The sequence below is a fragment of the Lagenorhynchus albirostris genome, chromosome 10 (genome assembly GCF_949774975.1).
Source record: "Lagenorhynchus albirostris chromosome 10, mLagAlb1.1, whole genome shotgun sequence".
NCBI lineage: Eukaryota > Metazoa > Chordata > Mammalia > Artiodactyla > Delphinidae > Lagenorhynchus > Lagenorhynchus albirostris.
The window spans coordinates 23,839,154-23,866,353 of NC_083104.1; the positions used below are offsets into that span (position 1 = coordinate 23,839,154).

General features: G+C 37.8%; 1 protein-coding gene across 6 annotated transcripts in view; it reads right to left on the reverse strand.

Moving 5' to 3' along the window:
- Nucleotides 1-27,200, reverse strand: part of SLC25A26 (solute carrier family 25 member 26) — a 140,801-nt gene that overhangs the window by 29,739 nt on the left and 83,862 nt on the right. For all 6 annotated transcript variants that reach the window (XM_060161396.1, XM_060161395.1, XM_060161394.1 and 3 more), the window contains one exon: nucleotides 2,986-3,030. In XM_060161396.1, coding sequence (XP_060017379.1) covers nucleotides 2,986-3,030 — 45 coding nt within the window. The remainder of the gene's footprint in view (nucleotides 1-2,985; nucleotides 3,031-27,200) is intronic.

The following is a 27,200-nucleotide window of genomic DNA, read 5'->3' on the forward strand; positions in this document are numbered from 1 at the left end:
GATAAACTCATAAATACAAAAATAAAAGACATGCCAAAAATTGTCTGCTTTTACAAAGCACTGTGGTTTCACATTTGGATGTTTAAAAAAAAACAACACACTATTATACGAAAAGATGCTCAATATTATTTAGCCCTGAGAGAACTGCAAATTAAAACCACAATGAGATACCAGTACACAACTATCAGAATGGTAAAGTTTTATTTAATCTAATAATAACAAACAATGACACGGATGCAGAGCAACTGGAACTCTCACACATTGCTGGAAAATGGGACAGCCACCTTGGAAAACACTGTGACAGTTTCTTATAAATTAAACTTATATTTTCCCTATGACCCAGCAATCCCATTCCTAGGTACTTACCCAAGAGAAACAAAACCATATATCCATACAAATACCCACATACAAATATTTGTAGCAGCTTCATCCGTAATCATCAACAACTCGAACGTGTATCAACTAGTAACTGGCTAAACAAATTATAGTACGTGTACACAATGAAATGCTACTCAGCACCACTAAGGAGCAAACTACTGGTACGGGATAAAACAGGAATGAATCTCGTCTTTCATATTAAATGAAAGAAGCCAGGAACAAAATACTACACAGTGTGTGACTCTATTTATATGATATTCTGGAAAAGGGTGATGATATTACATTTTGTTTAGGGTGGTAGTCATATTTGTCAAAACCTGTAAAAATGTACACTTAAAAGGAGTTTTCCTGTATGAAGATTATTCCTCAATAAATCCGACAAAAAAAAAAAAAAAACTATGGCATCTTAACATTGGCTCAAAGAAAAGTATTAAAGCTCAGCATTGTTATCTATGATCACTCTGAAAAATTCTAGACATACATATATTCATTCATTTATTTATGGCTGCACTGGGTCTTTGTTGCTGTGCGCGGGCTTTCTCTAGTTGCGGCGAGCGGGGGCTACTCTTCATTGTGGTGCGAGGGCTTCTCGTTGTAGTGGCTTCTCTTGTTGCGGAGCACGGGCTCTAGGCATGTGGGCTCAGTAGTTGTGGCTCACGGGCTCTAGAGCGCAGGCTCAGTAGTTGTGGCGCACGGGCTTAGTTGCTCCGCGGCATGTGGGATCTTCCCGGACCAGGGCTCGAACCCGTGTCCCCTGCATTGGCAGGCGGATTCTTTTTTTTTTTTTTTTTTGGTATGCAGGCCTCTCACCGTTGTGGCCTCTCCCGTTGCGGAGCACAGGCTCCGGATGTGCAGGCTTAGCGGCCATGGCTCACGGGCCCAGCTGCTCCGCGGCATGTGGGATCTTCCCGGACCGGGGCACGAACCCGTGTCCCCTGCATCGGCAGGCGGACTCTCAACCACTGCGCCACCAGGGAAGCCCCAGCAGGCGGATTCTTAACCACTGCGCTACCAAGGAAGCCTAGACATTTCTTAACTAGCTAGCATACTGCAAATGTCCTGAATACTGCAAAGAAACAAATCCCATGCTTTTTCCCTCTTTGGGCCTCAAAACATTCCTGTGCAGAAACTGGGCCTAAGTATCTTAGATACAGTGCAGAAGCCACGTGAATGCTGCTTATTGAGACACTAATAAAGTGAGTCTTGTTTGCTGGACAGCTGTTGCTCCATTGTCTTTTGTCATACACAAAAATAGAGAGGTGTTATGCTTATGGAATGTGACCTTCTCATTGGATAGCTGTTACATCACACCCGGAAACACTGCCAGAGAAATCCATTTTCACCGTGTGCCACACGCAAAACAGTAAAGACAAAAACAAAACAACCATGAAAGATCCCAAAATCTGCATTAAATGAACTGTACTACTCCTTAAAATCAGATCATTTATAAGAAGTATTTCTCAATACTTAATATTGCTGAGTTTATTTTTATGAATAATGTTTTGTCTCATTTTATTATCTTTAGTATGTAACTTCAACAGAATATTTTTCAGAGTCCAAGTAACTGTTATTCTTCCAAAGACATTTTCTTTGAGCACTCCATGATGACTAACGCTATACAATTATGAGAGTAATTCCTTTATTTTTTGTATTATCAAATGCCTACCTAGGTACTTTGCCATTTTACAGTTTGGTCATTTATAAACCATTTTCATTTGAACAAGGGTTTTCAGATTCTTTTGATCACTATCCACAGTGAGAAATACATTTCACATCGCGACCCAGTACACAGACGCATGTATATATGTACACGCAACACTGAAGTTTGACAAAGCAAGACTTAACCTTACCTCATAAGATACTATTATTTTCCCTTTTGTTGTTGTCTTTAAAATGCTGACAAACACCACATAATTCATACCGTGAGCCGCAATTTTTGAAATCATTGCACCAGGAGATGAAAAACAAATACAATGTCTGCATGTTTTGAACAAAGGCTTTCAAATTTTCATTTAATTGTTTGTTTTTAAACATATGAGTCCAAGGCTGACTCACAACTCCCCACACTCTGCTCCTTCTCACTGAGGGTTCCTAGGCCTGGTGAGCAGGAAAGACAGAAGGGGCCTTCAGAAACCAAGCCCCTCCCCACTCCCACCCACCATTAGATGTGGGCGGGAAGGTCTTGGCCTTCTAGGCCTACAAATATTCAGAGCCTTGCTTTCCTTCCTTTTCCATTTACCCTCACTGTTATTCCTTAACCTCTACGCACACACACACACACACACACACACACACCCCGAAGTGAAATAAAATTCAAGTGGATGGAAAAAAGAGTTACAATACAGAGGAAAGCAAAGTTTTTCCTAAACATCTCAGGATGTCAGTTATGCCTGCTCTGCTTATTTCCCAGACCACAGACACCTAAACAAGTTTAAAACACTGAACTGGCATGTAAATCCCACTCACAAAATATTTCCAACTCCTAACAGTTTTGAGTTTTTAAACCGCTACTCAATATTATATTCTACTATTCCACACGAAACTACTGGGTATTAATGATCATAAGATAATTAGAGAGAAGTTTTATATGAAGATTGGAAAACTTACTTTTAAGGACTCCCACAGGGGAAACTGGACCAATGAGAAAGGAATCTGAAGAGAAAAAAAAAAAAAAATCAAACAAATTAGGCAGGAAAGATCAGTTTGCTTAGCATGACTATATGAACCTATAATTATTATTCAGAAACATTATTTCATTTTAACTTTATGTACATAATAAAGCTACCATTAAATTTATAAGTACAGGATGCATAGTTTTTAGAAACAGAGTTAAACGGTAACTGCCTGTAAAATCTACTAAGTTTTTCAGCCCAAGGGACATAAAATGATGCCCTCTTGAAACTGAAAGAGCAGCTCAATATGAAGAGTGTCAGGCTGCTTAAAGAAATGAGAAAATAAGTGTTTTCCATCACAGGTAATGAAGACTTTAAAGATGTGACATTTTCCCGCTTAAGAGTTTGAGCTGTCTGCTGCTCAGCGGGCCACGTGTCAGGGTTGAAAAGAGAAGCAGGGAGGCGGAGAAAGAGTGGGGGAGCGGGGAGCACAGGAACGGGGTAGTGGAGGAAAGGAGGGGAAGGGGAGGAAAGGAGGGGAAGGGGAAGAAAGGAGGGGAAGGGGAGGAAAGGAGAAAGGGAAGAGCGGAAAAGGGGAGGAGGGGAGAGAGAAGGAAAGGAGAGGGAGAGAGGAGAGGGAGAGGAGTGAGGAAGGACAGAGGGGACAAGGCAGGTGGCTGGGAGGAGAGAAAGAAGAGGAAGCAGACAGAGCCACTTGCAGGAGGAAGCTGAGAAGCAAGGTCTGGGGACAGAACACGGGCGTGGGAAGGAAGGAAGGGCTTCTCAATGTGGAGGAGTGAGGGCTCTAAACAGTTGGGCCTGACAGCCGGATTTAGTCTCAAGCTTGGGCAGGGAGAAGAGTCATCTCCAGCAGTGAAGACAATCAGCATTCTTAGACTAAGGATTTACAATTAGCTGTACAGCAATAAGCTAGAATTGTTACCAAGCACCTTTCACATGCCAGGCACTGTGCCCATCAGCACTTCATAGCTTTTATTTCACCGAATCCTCACAACAACCCTGTAAGATGGGTATTATTACCATCCCCATTTTACAGATCAAGAAATGGAGGTTCAGAGATGCTGTTTAACTTGCCTAAAGCACACAGGAAGTAAAAAGCCCAGACAATCTGACTACAGGCCCCTGTCTGACTACTAGTCTACCTAAAAGACATCTTATTGGATTTGCCTGCATATAAATTCACCCCCAGTATAATCTATGTGCTTTTAATTCTAAAATAGAACCCCACCCTCCATATTTCCTAAAGTAAAAATACCTGGGCTTCCCTGGTGGCGCAGTGGTTAAGAATCTGCCTGCCAATGCAGGGGACATGGGTTCAAGCCCTGATCCGGGAAGATCCCACATACCACAGAGCAACTAAGCCCATGAGACACAACTACTGAGCCGGCGTGCCTAGAGTCCGTGCTCCACAACAAGAGAAGCCACCGCAGTGAGGAGTCCCTGCTCCCGCAACTACAGAAAGCCCGTGGGCAGCAACGAAGATCCAACGCAGCCAAAATAAATAAATAAAATTTATAAAAAAAAAGTAAAAAGTAAAAATACCTGAACTCCAGGGGACCCTACTCACTAGCCTAGGTAATAATATCCACACACTATCCACTGGGCCTACATAAGGGATGATGCTGCTCAAGCAGGTCGTGGCCCCAGTATAGTTGCTCTGTATCCAGTTCAGTTGTAAGTGAAAAGTAAATGTGGACTTTGATCAAAAACAATATGCATAGGGGTATGTGAGTGTAAGTGAGTGTGTGTGTGTGTGTGTATGTGTCAGAGACCACAATGTTGAAGGGATTAATGGGTATTTACCTTCCCATGAATTAAGAGCACTAAATTACTTCCGAAATATTTATATTTAACCAGAAATTAAGAGTCTAGCATCATCTGTCTTATTCTGCTGGAAGAAATGATGGCCCTGGGCTTGACAGTAGTCACAGAAAGAAAAATCTGACTTCCATTCAGGCAGGAAATGGCAGTGAGAGAGGGAAAAAAAAGAAAAATCAATGTCAATAAACTAGTTTAAGTTGACAAACTAAAATCTCACGGAATATTGTCATCTTCATAAATAAGCAAGCGCCCCATCCTGTACATCAAAGTTCCATAATAGGAGACAAACTTAGTTGAGTTTTTTGGTCACCAAAACATGAAAGCATCTGACACTGTCCATTCTGACACTAAAATGCTTTATTTTCAATTAAATTATCAAAACCCAAAAGATGGACTGTAGTTTTCATTTCTTTTTTTGGCTGCGCTGCATGCTTGTGGGATATTAGTTCCCCAGCCAGGGATCAAACCTGGGACCCCTGCAGTGGAAGTGATGAGTCCTAACCACTGGACTGCCATTTTTTAAAATTTGTAAGATGTAATAAAATACCAAAGAGGACTAACGTTTAGTGAGATTAGAGATGACTTTAATTTTCTTCTTTGTACTGTCTCCTCCCAACTGTAAATATGTCACATTTTAACAAGAATGTAAATACTTCACATTTTTTAAACATCTTTATTGGAGTATAATTGCTTTACATTGCTGTGTAAATTTCTGCTGTATAACAAAGTGAATCAGCTATACGTATACTTATATCCCCATATCCCCTCCCTCTTGCATCTCCCTCTCACCCTCCCTATCCCACCCCTCTAGGTGGTCACAGAGCACCGAGCTGATCTCCCTGTGCTATGCGGCTGCTTCCCACTAGCTATCTATTTTATATTTGGTAGTGTGTTTATGTCAATGCCACTCTCTCACTTCGTCCCAGCTTACCCTTCCCCTGTCCCGTGTCCTTAAGTCCATTCTCTACATCTGTGTCTTTATTCCTGTCCTGCCCCTAGGTTCTTCAGAACAAATTTTTTTTTTTAGATTCCATATATATGTGTTAGCATACAATATTTGTTTTTCTCTTTCTGACTTACTTCACTCTGTATTGACAGACTCTAGGTCCATCTACCTCACTACAAATAACTCAATTCCATTTCTTTTTATGGTTGAGTAATATTCCATTGTATATATGTGCCACATCTTCTTTATCCATTCATCTGTTGATGGACACTTAGGTTGCTTCCATGTCCTGGCTATTGTAAACAGTGCTGCAATGAACATTGTGGTGCGTGACTTTTTTTTTTTTTTTTTTTTCCAGTACGCAGGCCTCTCACTGTTGTGGCCTCTCCCGTTGCGGAGCACAGGCTCAGCGGCCATGGCTCACGGGCCCAGCCACTCCGCGGCATGTGGGATCTTCCCAGACTGGGGCACGAACCCGTGTCCCCTGCATCGGCAGGCGGACTCTCAACCACTGCGCCACCAGGGGAGCCCACGTGACTCTTTTTGAATTATGGTTTTCTCAGGGTATATGCCAGGTAGTGGGATTGATGGGTCATATGGTAGTTCTATCTTTAGTTTTTTAAGGAACCTCCATACTGTTTTCCATATGCCTGTATCAATTTACATTTCCACCAAAAGTGCAAGAGGGTTCCCTCTTCTCTACACCCTTTCCAGCATATTTTGTTTGTAGATTTTTTGATGATGGCCATTCTGACCAGTGTGAGGTGATATCTCACTGTAGTTTTTTTTGTTTTGTTTTTGTTTTGTGGTATGCAGGCCTCTCACTGTTGTGGCCTCTCTCGCTGTGGAGCACAGGCTCTGGACGCGCAGACCCAGCGGCCAAGGCCCACGGGACCAGCCACTCCACGGCATGTGGGATCCTCCCGGACCGGGGCACAAACCCGCATCCCCTGCATCGGAAGGCGGACCCTCAACCACTGCGCAACCAGGAAAGCCCTCTCACTGTAGTTTTGATTTGCATTTCTCTACTGATTAGTGGTGTTGAGCATCCTTTCATGTGTTTGCTGGCAATCTGTTTATCTTCTTTGAAGAAATGTCTATTTAGGTCTTCTGCCCATTTTTGGATTGGGTTGTTTATGTTTTTGGTATTGAGCTGCATGAGTTTACTGTATATTTTGGAGATTAATCCTTTGTCGGTTGCTTCGTTTGCAAATATTCTCTCCCATTCTGAGGGTTGTCTTTTGGTCTTGTTTATGGTTTCCTTTGCTGTGCAAAAGCTTTGAAGTTTCATTAGGTCCCATTTGTTTATTTTTGTGTTTATTTCCATTTCCCTAGGAGGTGGGTCAAAAGGATCTTGCTGTGATGTATGTCATACAGTGTTCTGCCTATGTTTTCCTCTAAGAGTTTTATAGTGTCTGGCCTTACATTTAGGTCTTTAATCCATTTGGAGTTTACTTTTATGTATGGTGTTAGGGAGTGTTCTAATTTCATTCTTTTACATGTAGCTGTCCAGTTTTCCCAGCACCACTTACTGAAGAGGCTGTCTTTTCTCCATTGTATATTCTTGCCTCCTTTATCAAAGATAAGGCGACCATATGTGCGTGGGTTTCCCTCTGCACTTTCTATTCTATCTATTGATCTATATTTCTGTTTTTGTGCCAGTACCATACTGTCTTGATTACTGTAGCTTTGTAGTATAGTCTGAAGTCAGGGAGCCTGATTCCTCCAGCTCCATTTTTCTTTCTCAAGATTGCTTTGGCTATTCGGGGTCTTTCATGTTTCCATACAAATTGTGCAATTTTTTGTTCTAGTTCTGTGAAAAATGCCATTGGTAGTTTGATAGGAATGACATTGAATCTGTAGATTGCTTTAAGTAGTATAGTCATTTTCACAATGTTAATTCTTCCAATCCAAGAACATGGTATATTTCTCCATCTGTTTGTGTCATCTTTAATTTCTTTCATCAGTGTCTTATAGTTTTCTGCATACAGGTCTTTTGTCTCCCTAGGTAGGTTTATTCCCAGGTATTTTATTCTTTTTGTTACAATGGTAAATGGGAATGTTTCCTTAATTTCTCTTTCTGATTTTTCATCGTTCGTATATAGGAATGCAAGAGATTTCTGTGCATTAATTTTGTATCCTGCTACTTTACCAAAGTCATTGATTAGCTCTTGTTGTTTTCTGGTAGCATCTTTAGGATTCTCTATGTATAGTATCATGTCACCTGCAAACAGTGACAGTTTTACTTCTTCTTTTCCGATTTGGATTCCTTTTATTTTTTTTTCTTCTCTGACTGCTGTGGCTAAAACTTCCAAAACTATGTTGAATAATAGTGGTGAGAGTGGGCAACCTTGTCTTGCTCCTGATCTTAGTGGAAATGGTTTCAGTTTTTCACCATTGAGAACAATGTTGGCTGTGGGTTTGTCATATATGGTCTTTATTATGTTGAGGTAAGTTCCCTCTATGCCTACTTTCTGGAGAGTTTTTATCATAAATGAGTACTGAATTTTGTTGAAAGCTATTTCTGCATCTATTGAGATTATCATATGGTTTTTATACTTCAATTTGTTAATATGGTGTATCACATTGATCAATTTGCATATACTGAAGAATCCTTGCATTCCTGGGATAAATCCTACTTGATCATGGTGTAATCATACCTTTTAATGTGTTGTTGGATTCTGTTTGCTAGTATTTTGTTGAGGATTTTTGCATGTATGTTCATCACTGATACTGGCCTGTAGTTTTCTTTTTTTGTGACATCTTTGTGTGGTTTTGGTATCAGGGTGATGGTGGCCTCATAGAATGAGTTTGGGACTGTTCCTCCCTTTGCTGTATTTTGGAAAAGTTTGAGAAGAATAGGTGTTAGCTCGTCTCTAAATGTTTGACAGAATTCACCTGTGAAGCCGTCTAGTCCTTGGCTTATATTTCACACTTGTAAGATGAAAAAAGGTCTTATAACTTACTGTAATAAGGCCTGTAACTTAAAACTTATTGTAACTTACTGAAATGTTAGCCTTCTTCACTTCTTGATTAAAATAACCCATAAAACTGAATTGTATGTTATTGGCACTTTTTTGGTACTTAATAAATAATACCAGATTTTGAATCCTGTAGATGGACATTTTGCCCATTTTCCTCTATTAAAAGTTATTCATTAAATTGTTCCTTCAATTTAAAGAAGTGATTTTAAAAATCACACATTTCAAATGGCCAAAACTGTTCTACTGAGTATTTATTTTTAAAAGTGAGCCGAAAGTAAATCCCAACTTCACTCTAAAACAAGATTAATTGACCGTCTCAGGTAATTAAATATTTCTGGCTTCTGGTAATGAAATATTCCTCATAAGATAAACTCCTGATGTGTAAAAATGTTTCAAACATTCTTCAAGTCAAAACCTTACTGAATGCCTTGTCATTTACAATATGAAGACATGATGAAAATGTGTTCCACTCATGTGACAGTAGTACTGCCAGCAAATATGGCTCCACAGCTAAAACAAATTCTTCTCCCAGCTTCTACAGAACATGGGCCAGTCAGAAGGCAAGTTCCCTCCCCATGTCTGGTTTGGAGTTTCACAACAGTGATGTTTCTTCAAAACGTGGCATTTTAAACCCCATACAGATGTAAGCTGTTATTCTAAAATGTTTTATAGATGAATGAAATGAATAGCTGCACTCAGAGGTCTTATATTCCAAAACACAACATACCCATTTTATTGCACCAAAAGTTACAAAATGGCTCACTGTTGTGACCTTTTTAATACCTCCATTTAAGATGTTTTGTTTGAATAAGGTTGTTAAGACCCAGAGCCCTAAAAAGTGAGCAACAGTAGACTCAGCTACCATCAAAGAGGCAGATGTAGAGGGGAAAAAACCTGCTAAAATTCAACGTGGATTCCACTAGCAATAAACATAGCAATAACTCCATACGAGAGTGCGCGTGAGGATTCCATGTGAAGTAGAGAAAGTGAAAGCTGAGTGGTAAACAGGCAAAGGAAGTGTTGGGCATTACTAATGAAATAAAGAAGGTACAAAATTACATTATGAGCACGCTTTACCTATTACCAAGTGTTTGGACTAGATTATCCTTGAAGCCAATCAATGCTTATAATCCTATGATCTTAAAATAAATGCCTATAACCTTATAGTCCTTTAACAAATAATAATGTGATATATAATATAACTGAAGGGATATGAAGATACGATTTCTAAGGTATCATTTAGCTCTAGAATTCTATGGCTCAATGGACAGATCAAATTAGAATGCCAATACGTTTTAAAAAATAAGACTTGATCATAAGCTGCAAAGAACACAATGGATCCTACAAGTGACGCAAAGGAGAGTCTCCTTTCTGTTGCAAGACAGTGTCCGAATTTCTGTGCTTGATTTCGGGTTTTCCATTCTAGTGTTGCAAAGACAACAAAGCCAGTTCTCCTGTTAAATACTCTGTGCCTTTTTCCATCCAAGCCCAGTGGTAACCAAGGACAAGTGAATTTGAAGACGTGAAAACATTTTGCCCCAAAGTGACTACTATTCTTTAAAAAAGAAAAAAAAAAGAAAAAGGTGAGACCCATTCAAATCTGGTCTGCTGCCATCTGACATACCAGGAAAGCATTCTAATAATATTGATTTTTAAATTTAACAACTATAATTCATTGACATGCACTGTACATAGAGAGCAGAATGTATACCTAATAAAGGAAAGTAACCTAAAAGTAGAAAAAATTTAAAGTGACTCACTCCTCAGGTTTATAAACCATACTAAAATTCCAAAAGCATCTTTCCAAAGAAAGCACTAAATGGACACAAGAGTATCAAAATAAAATAGGGAAGGAGATGAGTGTGAGCAGTTTGATTCTCAAGTAAGATTAGATCTCAGAGGCAGGAGCACTGAGAATATCAAAACTTCTACAAAGATATAGTAAGCAAAACAGGGTGGTAGTGGCATCAACACAGACATACAGACAATGGAACAGAATGAAGAGCCCAGAAATATCCTTGCATATATGTTCGAATGATCTTGGACAAGAGTGCAAACACCACTCAATGGGGAAAGGACAATTTCTTCGACTAGCAGTGTTAGGAAAATGTATATTCACATGCAAAGGAATCAAGTTGGACCCTTACATTACACTATATACAAAAAATTAACTCCAAATGAATCAAAGATCTAAATGTAAGACCCAAAACCATAAAACTCTTAGAAGAGGGGAAAACCTTCATGATATTAGATTTGGCAATGATCTATTGGATATTACACCAATCCACAGGCAACAAAACTAGACAAATGGGACTACATTAAAATTTTAAACTTTGCATCAAAGGACAAAATCAACAGATTGAAAAGGTAACCTATGGAATGGGAGAAAATATTGGCAAATCATCAATCTGATAAAGAGTTAATATTCAGAATACACAAACAACTTCTACAATTCAACAGTAACAAAAAGTCCTATTTTTCAAATGGGCAAAGGATTTGAATAGACATTTCTCCAAAAAAGATATACATGCACATGAAAAGATGCCCAACATTACTAATTATTAGGAAAATGCAAATCAAAACCAAAATAAGATATCACTCATTATGAAACTACTATGAAAGAAAGAGAGAGGGAAAGAGGAAAGGAAGGAAGGGAGGAAGGAAGGGAGGGAGGGAGGGAGGGAGGAAACAAGTATGGACAAGGATGTGGAGAAACTGGAACCCCGTCCTGTACTGGTGAGAATGTAAAATGGAGTAGCCACTTGGAAAACAGTACGGCAGTTCCTCAAAATATTAAAAATAGAATTACCATGTGATTCAGCAATTCTACTTCTGGGTATATACACTAAAGAACTGAAAGCAAGGTCTCAGAGAGAGATTTGTACATTTATTTTCATAGTAGCATTATTCAGAACAGCCAAAAGGTGGAAGCAACCCAAGTGTCCACTTATGGATGAAAGGATACACAAAATATGGAATATACATACAACAAAATACTATTCAGCCTTAAAAAGAAGGTAATTCTGACACATTACAGAACAGATGAACCTGGAGGACATTATGGTAAGTGAAATAAAGTCAGAAAAAGACAAATATTGAAGGATTCCACTTATATGAGGTATTTAGCATAGTCAAATTCATAGGCACACAAAGTAGAATGGTGGCAGCCAGGGGGCAGGGGAGCTGGGTTAAGATGGGAAAGGGGAGTTGTTGTTTAAAGATTATTACACAAGTTTAAGAGTCTCAGGTTTGCAAAATGAAAAGTGTTTTGAAAACAACGGCACAACAATGTAAAAACACAACACAACTGAATTGTACACTTCAAAATGGTTAAAATGGTATGTATTATGTGTATTTTATCACAATTTTTAAATTAAAAAAAATTTAAGATATTGTTACTAAAAAGACAAGCCACAGACTAAAAAATTCACAAAACACATATCTGAAAAAGGACTTCTATTCAGAATAAAGGACTTTCAAAACTCAATCATAAAAAGAAAAACAAATAACCCAATTTTTAAAATGCACAAAAGACTTGAACAAGCACTTCACAAAGAAAGTTACACAAATCACTAATATAAGCACAAAAAAGATATTCAACATCATTAGTCATCAGGGAAGTGTAAATTAAAACACACTGAGAAAACAATCTGGTGTTTCCCCCCAAAGTTAAACATACAACTTGGCAATTCCACTCTTAGGTATACAGCCAAAACCAGGGACTCAAACAGATACCTGTACACCAATCTTCACTGCAGCATTACTGACAATACAAATAACCCAAGTGTTCATCAACAAATAAATGGATAAACAAAATGTGGTCTGTCCCTACAGTGGAATATTATTCAGTCACGAAAAGGAATGAAGTTCTGATATATGTATGCTACAATATGGATGAACCCTGAAAACATCATGCTACGTGAAAAAGCCAGATACAAAAGGACAAATATTCTATGATTCCATTTACATGAAATAGCTAGAATAAGCAAACTTAGACAAAAACTAGATTAAAAGTTACGGGGCTCAGGAAAGAGGAGAGTAGGGAGTAATTGCTTTATGAGTAGAGTTTCTGTTTGCAATGATGAAAAAGTTGGGAAGTAGACTGTACTGATGATTACACCACATTGTCAATTACACTGCAGCGTATACCTAAAGTGGTTAAACTAACACATTTCATGTGATATCTATTTTACCACAATTTTAAAACTTTTTTAAAAAGCACACATTGAAGTGCCATTAAACAACCACTAAACTGGCTTATATAAAAAAGACTGACAAAACCAAATCATTGTAAGGGTGTGGAGCAACCACAACTCTCAGATTTTGACAATGGGAACTTAAAATGGAACAATCACTTTCTAAAGGGGTTTGCTAAGTTTTTATTTGATCCAGAAATTCCACTCCTAGGTACTTATTCAAGAGCAATGACAATATATGTCCACAATAAGATCTGTACATGAATGTCAAAGCAGCCTTAATCACAATGGTTAATTAATGTCCATCAACAGAAAAAAAAGCTATACAAATTGTGGTATATTCATACAATGGAATATTAGGAATAAAGTGGAAAGAACTACTGATACATGCTGTAACACTGATGATTCTCACACACACCGTATCAAGTAAAAGAAGCCAGACACAAAAAGGATTTATACTATAAGACTCTATAGAAAGTTCAAGGAAAAGGCAAAACTAGCCTGAGTGGGCAGAGTAACTGGGATGGGATATCAGAAAACTTTCTAGGGATATGGAAATATTCAACATCATATCAGGGGTGTGGATTACATGAGCATATCCATTCTTCAAAAGTGTACATCTATGATGTGGGCATTTCAACGCAGACAAATGTTATCTACAAATATACTATGAAAAATACAGTAGTAATCACAGGGAAGAGTGGGTAGAGATATAGATGAATAAAAATGACAGAATACTGATAACTGTTCAAAGCTTGGTGATGAGCACTTTGGGGTTCGTTTACCTTGTGTATGACTTAAGTTTTTCTTAAGTTAAAAAAAAAGTGTGCAAGTAAAGCACGATTATTAAAATTCATATACAGAGGCCTAGAAGTAAAGGTCAAAGCGGGCTTCCTATCTCCAGTTAACCAAAGTTAAGTGACACTAATAGTTTGGGATGTAGCTTCTCATTTATCTCAACATACTTAGGTTTAGTTTGGGGTTTTGCTTTCAAGTAAACGTTAGTATACATACAGTTCCAAAACTTAAAATTTTCCCTAAACAATGTCTAGTGATATTTCCATGTTGATCAATATAGATCTGTCATTTCTGACCATTGCATAGTATTTTATAACATTTAACTATCCCTTGATAGTTATGTCCAATTTCATCCCTCATAAAACACTATTTTTGTTTAATCAATCATTCTGATACGTAGGAGATTCTAGATATATCATACAGACAGTAAATATATAATTTCTAAACATACCTAATAACAACGTGGAAGGCTAATGCCCAACATTAACCCTTCATCAGCATAATCATCCTTATAAATGCCCAGTGTTAATATTCAGGAATATCAGAGCACAAAGTTATCTTCCTTTAGGTATCATTTAATAAATCAATCAAAATGAAAATCACAGTATCACATTGGCTTTCACATATCTAGTGAATAATTCTAACACATCATTCAACATTAACTGACTCTGAGCAAATGTTCAATACTTGCATTAAGATTTAATCCTGCTTCCAGGGGTCTGTAAACAATTACTTATGCAGTAGAATTATGGTATCAAGAACTACCAATATATGTCTGACTTACAGAATATAAGGTCACAAGTATATACAAGTTGTACCCTATCTTTAAAAAAAAGCACTATTTTTGTTAGCTGGGATTATTAAGCAATAAAATTAGAAATACTTTTTAAAGTTTTCTATTTAATTCAAGAAAGTTAAATAAAATCTATCTTTATATAAATATACACACATACACATACACATATACACTGATTCCTTTCCATTTATTTTCCTGGCTTCTTTAATGAACTATGGATCACCCCACAATGCTTATGATAATCATTCAGCAATTGGGACGATTCTTGCTAATGAAACCTGAATTTTCTTTTTGAGTATACAAAGCAAAGGAAGAAGTTCATTTTCAGTTCTTCACAGAGTCACTTCCAACATGTTAGGCAGTGTTGATTTAAGTCTTTTAAGGAAACAGCCAAAGAGTAATTGAAGGAGGTGCCTGAGACTCAGAATTTCGAAACCAGAATTCCTGTCAAGAGGTGAGGACTCTGGCACAGGGTCAGGAAACAGATGTTCTCAGTTAGCATTTGCAGGCAACTTTAATCCCTTACAAAATATAATCAGGTTGTGCTTAAGATGTTTTTCTGCAGCTGAGAATGGCTTTAGCAAGTAGAGTTCAGCTGTCTCTCCCACCTACCACTCCCTCCTTCCGTTCCAGCAGCCCAGTTAGCTCGTGACTCAGAAAGCAAAGAAAAATGAGTAACCAATTCCTCAAGAAGTTCTACAATACAGAGTAGACTACTGAATCACCAACTGCCCTTGTTAACTAAGGCACATGCTTATTTATCCAGGTTTTCCTCATTTCTGAAACAATTTGATTTTTGGTAATAAAGACGTTCTAACTGATGGCTTCCCAAACTCTAAAAAGTAAAAATAAAATTAGATAAATACGATTTAAAAGACTAGCCAAGAGCAATAAACATCTCACCTAACATTCAAAACATTTGTACAGGTACATCCTTTGGGTATTTAGGCAAAATTACAACTTAAAAAGAATCATGAAAAATAAAAAATTTCTATAGTGGTTAGGCTGTGCAGGTAGCTCACTTGCTCCCTCCATCCCTCCCTCCCACCTACCTTCTTTCCTCTCCCAGCATCACCCTCAACCTCCCCAAAATAATCCAGTGGCAGTAAAAACAAATTTGAAAGCAGCCCCATTAACATAAAACGACAACCAGGAGCCTCATCACAAGTGGGGCGCTGACAAAGTTACAGTATGGTCAGAAGGAAGAGGGGCTGGGGGAGCAGAAGAAAAGATGGCAGTAGGCTTGATAAGGGCAGGAAGGTACAGGTGTCTTACTTGCTTACTTCTCATTATCTCCCACTGCCTGGCCCAACAGTGCTCAGTAACTATTTACTGCATGAGTGAATGGAGGAAAGGTAAAGGAATGGAAGAAGAGAAGGCAGGGAAAAAGGCTGGCGGCAGGATTAGGGTAGAACCCAGGTTTTCTGGCTCACAGTCCAATGAACGCTCTCTCCACTCATGAACTAGTGTTCTAAAAGTATTCGCTAGAACAGTGCTTTGAGAGCTGAATGATAAGAAAAAAGAAAAATGAGTATCAATTAAATACAAAAGGGAAAAAATATAAAAATAGATCCCATTCATTATATTTGTTAGTGAAGTCAATAAGAGAGAAATATGCGGGTACACACACAAACGCACACACATATACATCCCAAGAAACAGAAACTTTGGAAAGCCACTCTATAAATGCTTCTCCAATTATCTCTTATTCATTTATGATAACAGAAAACAGCATTAAAGCCCAGGTGTTGAGAACTATAAATAATCTACTTTGTACAACTGAAGAAAAGCCATGCTTCCAGAAGAATCATTTCCAGTAGAGTTTAAGGCATTAGATAAATGAGTGTAATAAACTGCCAGAAGACACTGCCCCCACTTTACTGGTTACCTTTTCTTCAAGTTCAGTTACATGGGTTGAGTACTATTACATAATTTGTCAATAGTCTACCACAGGTAATCAGCGTTTGACCATAATTACAGCACTAGTTTATGCTTATCAGCCAATTAAGAGATTAGGAGAGGGACTTCCCTGGTGGTCCAGGGGTTAAGAATCTGCCTGCCAATGCAGCGGACATGGGTTCCATCCCTGGTCCAGGAAGATCCCACATGCCTCGTGCCTAGAGCCCGTGCTCCGCAACAAGAGAAGCCACTGCAATGAGAAGCCTGCTCACCGCAATGAAGAGTAGCCCCCGCTCGCCGCAACTACAGAAAGCCCGTGCACAGCAACGAAGACCCAGCACAGGCAAAAAAAAAAAAAAAAAAAGGAGAGAGAGATAAGAGAGAGAGAAAAGACTTTAGACTCTGATACAGTTTTTTTTTAAGATGGGAAAAAACAACATACTAGCTAATAAAAAAAGGAACAAGAAATTAAAGCAGATTTTATCAGTCAGCCTTGCTACAGTATCAAAACAACCCTCAAATCTCCGGGGCATACAATACACTGTTTTTCCCATTCACATGACATGTCAGCTACAGGGTGGCTGTGGCTGCCCCCAGGCTGTGGCTTTTGCTCCACATGTCTTCTCATTCCAAGACCCAATCAGAAGGACAGACCTTATGAGACATGCCATTCTCAAGGCAAAAGGCAGAAGCTACAGGGCTGATAGAAACTTGTTATGCCTCTTAAAGCTCTGTTCAGAACTAGAACACTATCATTTCCACACACATTCACGGACCAAAACAAGTCCTAAGGCCAAGCCTGACTATGGGACAGGGAGGCACTGCAGATCATTTAACCACAGGCAGGGAAATATAACAGATAATCTTACAGGGAAATAAGCAGAACTGAGAACTATGATATAATTTATCCCACAGATCTTCCAACTTCCATGCCTAATGCTTTTCTCCCCACTGTTGGTAAGTCTAGGCAAAAGCACCTATCCACAACCATTAAGGGAATGAAAAAATGAAAAATCCAGGCTCAAAGAAGATCCTGGGAATACAATGACATGAACTCACCCCCTTTTACCCCCACTCCATTTTCAATTTATCTGCTGCAACAGATACAGTTCTGGAGCCTGCAGACAGCTAAACGAAACTGAAGGCTTGGGTTCCTCAGAGTATAGAGGAGGGAACTGGAAAATGTGTTTTTTTAGTTTCTAGGAGCTGGGCTTAGTGCCTAAGGTCTAGCATCTTGGAACTAGCCTAGAACAAGGACTGTAAATTAATGCTTCTAGAAAAAGCCTGGCCCATGGAGACCTTTATGGCCCTTGGGAGGAGGGGGGGGGGGCATGTCTCCTGGCTTCATTAGAGGCCAAGACCAAAACTAGACCCTGATGAGCTGACAAGGAAAATATGACAACATGTAAGGAGGTTGAGCATCCAAAGAGACGGTGATCAGTCAGGACAAAGGGAACAAACCCATGGCTAAATATAGTTGTTTGAAGTGAGAGAAACCAATAGGGGTCAGAAAAATAATACGGGAACTTAGGGAGATTTAACCACACCAGAGCGAAGTCTTCCTGCATTGAAAAACAAGACTTCCCAAATAAACAATACAGTATATTAACTGAAGGAAAGAATGGATTGTGGCAAAGCTCCAAATTTGTGGTCTGGAAGATCAAATGGAAAAAATAGCTCAAAGCGGCAAAACAGAAATCATGATAGAAAAGATAAGAGACTTGGAAGACAGATTTAATGTGATAAACAGCAGTTCTAGCAGAAGAAAGATGAACAGATAGAGGAGAGGCAATAACAGAACACAACAGAAGAAAATTTCTTGGACCAAAGAAAGACCTCAATCTGTAGATTTAAAGAGCTCACTTTACTCTAGACACAGATCTAGGAGTAGCCTTGTAAATTCCTGAACTATATAAGCTTGTATACAAGAATATACAAGCTTGGAGGGAGCAAGAACTTACAGAAGAGAGAATTCAGAGAGGCATCAGACTTCTCATCTGCAACACTGGAAGCTACAGCAATAGCTCTAACAGACTACTGAGGAAAAAATGGTAATGCTCAAACACTACACCTGGCAGGTAAAAGAGACGGGTGGATACTCAGAAAATGTACCACCCACAAACCTCATATAGGAAAATATCTGTGAAAGAATTCTGACAAAGAACAAACAGATTAGAACAGAGACCTTCTGGGGGAGGACATCAGAGAGAGCAGAGAGCAGTGGTAAGAAAAAACTTTGTACTTGCACTTGCTTCCTTTCCCTATATCCAGTTTCATGTATCTGCATCAATTCCGCTGAACCTACTAACCATAAGAAAGACAAATGCTGCCAAGGACAACTGTAAATCTAATTCTAGGAAACCATCAATTATAAGGCACACCTTAATTTCAGAGATGTTAAAATGCAAAAACAAACAAAAAACAAAAACCAACCCTGCTTTTTAGAATTATGAAATATGATAGTTTTATATAGTTTAGTCCAAATGAGTAATTATTAACTGTCCAGCAGCATGTAATAAATTCTAAATCAGAGTTCTTGACACAAATATACAGCAAAGCAATATCTAGTAAGCGCTGAACTGAAAGTATTAAACCATCTCAGGAAAATCTAGGAGGTGAGAGAGGGACTAAAAATAGGAGTAAAAGTATCCTAAAGATCTCAGCTAGGTATGGGGTAGAGTGAAATATTCTCAAATTCTCACCTTATTGAGGAGGGGTGGATTGGAGGAGGTATAAAAATGAGCCAATCATATTAAAGTCAAGTTGGTGGGGAGAAATCACTAGCATCTCATTTTCAAATAATGGTATATAAGTATTTCTAATGATGAGTACAGAAAAGAAAAGGTAATTATTAATGGGATGGAAATGTGTAGCAATTTTTAAAGTAAAAACAACAACAACAAATGCAAAATAACTTGATCAAACCAGCAAAAATTTAAAAAGGAAATAGAAACCACAAGTTAAACTACATAACAAACAAAGCAAGTTAAAAGAAAAACTATTTACACAAGTGAATAAAGAAATTATTCCATTAAAAGACCAAGTTATATTCTGTTTAAAATAAAACAAAATGATAAAGAAGTGCTTAAAATAAAAGGATAGGCAGAGGAATTAGGTTTAGAAGGTTAGAATGACTAAATGGTATCTTTTTAAGTGTCCCTAAGTAATGATAAAAGCTATGATTTATGAAGAAGACATCTTATAAACCTATACCCAACCAAAACCTTAGCAGTTAAATGAATGAAAAACAAACTAGATAGGGATGCCTGCTGTCAGCAGTATTAGTGAACATTCCTTAACGGGTGTGGGGAACACAGTAAGACATGAAAATACAATAACTGGTAGGAACACAAGAAAAAGAGGGGAGGAAAGGAGAAGGAAAAAGAACTCTTTTTACTCGCATGCCACAGAAAACCCAAGAGTTTCTAGTAAAACAGTTCTAGGTTTAATCAGAAAATTGGGTAATATGGCTGGTTACTGAGAAAATTAAAAAGTCAGTATCTTTTAAAACTATTCTATCGATAAGCTCCTAAAAAGAAAAGGGGGGTAGGGGGCCTCCATTCACAACAGTAACAAAAACTAGAAAATACCTAAGGATAAATTCAAAAAAGGGGCATACGACGTATAATATACGAACAGAATTATGAAATTATATCAAAAGACATCAAACAAGGTCTGAAAAAATGTAGAAATTATACTGTATTCTTGTCAGTTATCCCAGGCTTAATACATATATTTAATATTCTTTCAGTTCTAAAACCATCCTTTAAAAATTGTATACTGATCTTAACATTTATATAGAAGAAAATATACACATGCATAGCCAAGAATATTTTGAAAAAGAAGAGCAAGGGGGAAGCAGAATTCAGGTTCAGATATCAGAATATACTATAAAGCTACTTCAAACAAATAAATACATTATTAGTCTAAAAGTAGATAAAACTATTAACACAACAGAATAGTGAACCAAGTAATAAATTTCAACACATATGAGAATTTAATTTATGAAAAGGTAGAGAAAGGTGCTAGCATAATACACCATGGGTAACTAGAAGAAAACAGAACCCCATCTTACTCCAGGTACAAAATATAAACACTAGACCAAAGATGCTGCTAAAAAACTACTAGAGCTCATCAATGAATTCGGTAAGGTTGCAGGATACAAAATAAAAAGAAATCTCTTGCATTTCTATAAACTAACAACAAAAGATCAGACAGAGAAATTAAGGAAACAATCCCATTTACCATCACATCAAAAAGAATAAAATACCTAGGAATAAGCCCACCTTAGGCACAAGACCTGTACTCTGAAAACTATAAGATATTGATGAAAGAAATCAAAGCTGACACAGATGGAAAAATATACCATGTTCTTGGATTGGAAGAATCAATACTGTCAAAATGACTATATTACCCAAGGCAATCTACAGATGCAATGCAATCCCTGTCAAATTACCAACGGTATTTTTCACAGAACTAGAACAAAAAATTTAAAAATTCGTATGGAAATGCAAAAGACCCAGAATAGCCAAAACAATCCTGAGGGAAAAAAAAAACAACAAAAAAACGGAGCTTGAGGAATCAGGCTCCCTAACTTCAGACACAAAACTGGCACACACACAAAAAATATATAGATCAATGTTGAGAGAAAGCCCAGAAATAAACCCATGCACCTAGGGTCAATTAATCTACAACAAAGGAGGCAAGAATATACAATGGAGAAAAGACAGTCTCCTCAATAAGTGGTGCTGGGAAAACTGGACAGCAACATGTAGAAGAATGAAATTCGAACACTCCCTAACACCATACACAAAAATAAACTCAAAATGGATAAAAGACCTAAATATAAGACAGGATACTATAAAACTCTTACAGAAAAACATAGGCAGAACACTCTTTGAGATAAACCACAGCAATATCTTTTTGAATGTATCAATTTCCTAGAGTAATGAAAATAAAAACAAAAATAAACAAATGGGACCTAATTAAACTTAAAAGCTTTTGCACAGCAACGGAAACCATAAAGAAAACGAAAATACAACCCACAGAACGGGGGAAAATATTTGCAAACAAAGTGACTGGCAAGGGATTAATCTCCCAAATACATAAACAGCTCATGCAGCCCAATATCAAAAAAACCAAACAACCCAATCAACAAATGGGCAGAAAACCTAAATAGATATTTCTCCAAAGAAGATATACAGATGGCCAAAAGGCACATGAAAAGATGCTCAACATTGTTAATTATTAGAGAAATGCAAATCAAAACTACAGTGAGGTTTCACCTCACACTGGCCGAAATGGCCATCCTCAAAAAGTCTACAAACAGTAAATGCTGGAGATGGTGTGGAGAAAAGGGAACCTTCCTACACTGCTGGTGGGAATGTAAATTGGTACAACCACTATGGAGAACAGTATGGAGGTTCCTTAAAAAACAAAAAATAGAACTACCATATGATCCAGCAATCCCACTCCTGGGCATATATCCAGAGAAAACCGTAATTCAAAAAGCTACATGCACCCCAATGTTCACTGCAGCACTATTTACAATAGCCAAGACATGGCAACAACCTAGATGTCCATCATCAGAGGAATGGATAAAGAAGATGTGGTACATATATACAATGGAATATTATTCCACCATAAAAAAGAATGAAATAATGCCATTTGCAGCAACATGGATGGACCTAGAGATTAACATACTACACGAAGTAAGTCAGATAGAGAAAGACAAATATCATATGATATAACTTATATGTGGAATCTAAAAAGATGATAAAAATGTACTTATTTACAAAACAGAAACAGGCTCACAGACTTTGAAAACAAACTTACGGTTACCAAAGGGGAAAGGTGGCAGGGGGAGGGAGAAATTAGGAGGTTGGGATTAACATATACACACTACTACATATAAAATAATCAACAAGAACCTACTGTATACCACAGGGAACTCTACTCAATATTCTGTAATAACCTATATGGGAAAAGAATCTGAAAAATAATGGATATATGTGTGTGTGTATGTGTATGCGCGTGTGTGTGGGTGTGTGTGTGTATATATATATATATATATATGTATGTAAAACTGAACCACTTTGCTGTACACCTGAAACTAACACAACATTGTAAATCCAACATACAATATAAAATAAAAAACTAAAAATTTTTGTTTTGATAAAAAGCCTGCAAAAAAAAAAAACAAAAACAAAAAGCTAAGAGACCTTAAACCCAGAAACTACAAATGAGAAGACAGGCATATTTATTACAAAAAATATTTTAAATTTCTATAGCAAACAACAGAAAATGCAAAAGAACAGACAAAAGATTTAGGGGAAGTACTTCCAATATGGAAGACACAGGCTTAATACTCACAAATACCAAGAACTCTTACAATCTGACAAGATGAGCACCCAGGAAAAAAATGGCAAAGGACAAAAAAGAAGCAAATTCACAGGAGAGTAATTCCCAGTGGTTAGTTCAGCCAACAAATAAACAAGACGACAAACTCAGAGAAATGCAAACTGAACTACGAAGGAGGTATCACTGAACATAAACCAGATCTGCAAAATTGATAAGATCTGTTCCTGCTGCAGACAGGAATGCAAGGGAAAGGGTCCTCTCAGACATTCCTTGTGGATGTGTGAATTGCTAGTTTTAAAAGAATATTGTAATATAGAAACAACTATTTAAAAACATAACTTTAGATAGAGCAAACCCACTCCGAAAAATTCATCCCACAGAAATAAAGCATTTCTGTTCAGGGATGTTTACTGCAACACTGTTCAGAGTGACTAATGTCTAGAAGCAAACTACGTGAATGCCATTTAACAGGGAACGAGGTGGATTCATGAAAATAATCCCCTACCAGAAAACAGTAAGCAGACATTTAAAAGAATGAATCAGAACTCTAATGGCTGACATGAAGGGTCTTCTTTAGCTATTTTTTAAAAGAAAGAAAAACAAAACATAGAAAAATATGTATCATGTAAGCCATCTTTTATAAAGTGTAAAACACATATGTTTTGAATACATGAAGAAAACGTTATAAAATTTAAAAAGAAAAGGTAAAAATTACAAAGATATACCAGGACAGGATGTCTGAGATGTCAGGAAAAGTAGTATGGAATTTATCCTGTGTCACCTTGGAGCCCTACTGCCTACCACAAACAGTGAACACATTTCAAGCATTCAAAAAATGTTTTAGAGAAAACAGAGAAAGAGAAAAAAAAAAAAAAAGGCTGGCAGTGGAGGGAAAACCAGGGCAGGATTCTACTGCTAGGACAGGAAATTTACAGGATGATGAGCATCTTGTAAGGCCAGAAATTAAGAAAATACTCAAAACCAAAAAACAAAGCCCCAACACTCACATTGAACAGGGTATGTCAGAGGGACAAAGGAGCCAAGGGAAAGAGTACCCAATAGTTCAAACTAGAACAATTCAAACAGTAAAATAAATATAGTAGTATTGGATCAGAATCCAAAATATAAAATAAACATCCAGGAATCATACTAATAAATGATTGAATAAATGATTAAATTAGGGAGAAGAGACAAACCTGTACAGAAGAATTCCAAATAATTCATGTAGATGCCCTGCCCTCAAGAAGGTGGAGCATAAGTCCCTACTCCTTAAGTGTGGGCTGCACACAGTGACTTCCTTCTAAGGAGGACAGTGTGGGAAAAGGAAAGAGTAACTTCCCAGTGGAGAAACCCTATATGTAGACAAGCACTACCTCAGCCAGGTGGTCAACGTCAACATTAACAGTGATAAGTCAAGTAGGTAGTATGTACCCTAACATCAGTCTAAGCATGAGACAAATCCCAATAGACAGGCATTCTACGACCAGAGGAGTTGACCAGAACTCCTCAAAACTATCAAGATCATCAAAAACAGTCTTAGAGACTGACACAACCTAGAAGAGCCTACAGAGACATGAAAACTAAATGTAATGTGATATCCTGGAATTAGGTAGAAACTAAGGAAACTTGAATCAAGGATAGACGTTAGTTAACAACAATGTACCACTATTAGTTCATTCATCACAACCAATGTACCATACTGATGTAAGATATTAGTAACGGGAAGCTATACAGGGTATATGGTAACTCTATAGTATCTTGGCGATAATTCTCTACATCTAAAACTGTTGCAAAAAATAAAGTGTCAGAAATAGAACAAAGTCACAGAAATATCTACCACACTTACAACACTTCTGACACCGTATGTGTGAGGTTTTATTCCCACACGAGCAATTCTCTGTGAAACCAGCTGAGTGTCCTATAATTCAATTGGATTCAACTCCAGGTAGTTAAAGCAGAAAACCCCACGTTAAGGGGTCAGCCCCACAAGACTGCCCTCCACTTCAGACGCCAACTGCAAGTAAAAAGGTGGGTCCTCAGATTACTTACACCTTCTGTCCAACTTGGCTGCAAACTGGAGGTTTCCGTGACACACACCCACCCTATCCGCACCCCCTCGCCTCGGATTCAATCATTTGCTAGAACAGCTCACAGGCCTCAGAAAAACACTTCTGTTCAGACATATAAACAGGCAGATGAAGAGATACATAGAGTGAGGTCGTCAGAGTCTTGAGCTTCTGCTCCTATGGAGCTGGGGTGCACCACCCTCATGCTACGTGCATGTGTTCAACCTGGAAGCTCCCCAAAGCCCGTACTTTGGGGTTTATGGAGGTTACATCATAGAGTCATGACGCGTCATTAGCTTAAGCCTCCAGTCCCTCTCTACTCCCCGGAGGATGGAGTGTGAGGTGGAAAGTTTCAAGCTTTTAATCATGGCTTGGTCTTTCTAGTGACCACCCTCATCCAGGAGCCCACCAGGAGTTGCCTCATTAGAACAAAAGACACTCCTATCACCCAGGAAATTCTAAGGGATTTAGAAGCTCTTGTGAACCGGGGTCAAAGACCAAATATTATGGGGCTTCCCTGGTGGCGCAGTGGTTGGGAGTCCACCTGCCGATGCAGGGGACACGGGTTCGTGCCCCGGTCTGGGAGGATCCCACGTGCCGTGGAGCGGCTAGGCCCATGAGCCTGTGCTCCGCAACGGGAGAGGCCACAGCAGTGTGAGGCCCGCGTACCACAAAAAAAAAAAAAAAAAAGACCAAATATTAGAACAAAAGATGCTCTAAGTGTTCTTACTACTTACAAACATGTAAGGGTTTTAGGATCTCCATGCCAGAAACCACGGACTGTGATCAAAATATATATTTTCTATTACTTCACACCTGCCTACTCAACATTTGCATGTGGATGCCTAATAGACATCTTAAATTGAGCGCGTCCAAACTCAACCCCTGATCTTCCTCCCAAACCTACTCTACCTACAGTTTCTCCCATCTCAAAGGAACTATAAAAGTCCAATTGTATAGGCCAACTGGATGGACCTTGGAATCATCTTTGATGGCTCTTCTCCTCTCACAAACCACATCCTTTTCAGGCCAACTTACTGGAAACTCCTAAAGTCAGGAGCAGACTGGAAGATTAGGAGAAAGTAGGAAAGTTAAAGATGGGGTAAGGGTGGGGTATCTTAATGAATCAAAATCCCTTGAACAGCATCTGGTATATGGCAGGTCCTCAATAAATACTTTTTAAATGTATGAACATATCTCAGAAAAACATACTAAAATAGAAGGATAAATGCCATAGCTCTTTATTATGGAAGCTGACTTAACAATCACCATCTAAATCAATGTTAAAATAAAGGAAAAAATAATGGAACAATTTTCCACAAAATATTAAAACTCACTGTCTTTTAGTGGTTTTCTTCTTTCAACTTACTTATATTTTAAAATGTAATAAATATACAATTCCTTTATAATGAAAAATTCCTTGAAAAACCCTAAAGGAAACTCATCTCAATTTTGTCTAACACATTCACTCTTGGAAGGAAGGGGTGTGGAAATGGGAAAAAAAGGGGAACTTTTTAAAAGCAAATTCACTGCAATGTTCTTCATTATTAAACTGGCATACAATATACAGCTTGCTCCTGGGGAAAAAAATTTAGTACCACTCAGACACATAAAATTTCAATGGCTTTATAAATTATTTGGTTTACAGATGTAGAGTTTTAAGAAAAAGAAGAGGTTCTTAATGTTTAAAAAAATCTACAGAGGAACCCCAAAAGGAGGAAGTGTGGAAAAACAAATTATGGCATACACAGAAATTAAATATGAAGAAAATCTTTTGCAGAGAATTTTAGAGGAGACAATTTTATCATAATGACCATTGACAAGATGGAATTTCAGTGTAAGAATCAAAAAATTTCCTTCATTTCCATCTTTAAAATCAAGGTAAGAGTAATAACGGCAAACCGTTAGTGGTCACTATGTGCCAGGCACCATTTGAGGCACTTTATATACCTTAAAAATAGGTTATAATATATTACTAATTCTAATGCAGCTTTTAAAAAAACTGCACATATTTTGGGTTTTAACAAGGTTAGCCAAAAGAAAACAATATTGTAAATCACCTGCTCATAGGGTAATTTTTCCTTAAAGATATGCTTTTCTCATAATCCGGTAAGAAAATGTTAATATTTTCTTAAAACATTTTAAACGGGGCCATTTAGACAACAAATGGGAAATTAAGATTAAAATATAAATGCAAATACTTAAAAAAGAATACCTTGTAAGGAGAAACATAATGGTGTTTCATTGACACACAATTTTATTGATTAAACAATGTATAATACTCTTATAAAGACACCTAAGCTATTTCTTGAACACCGAGTTT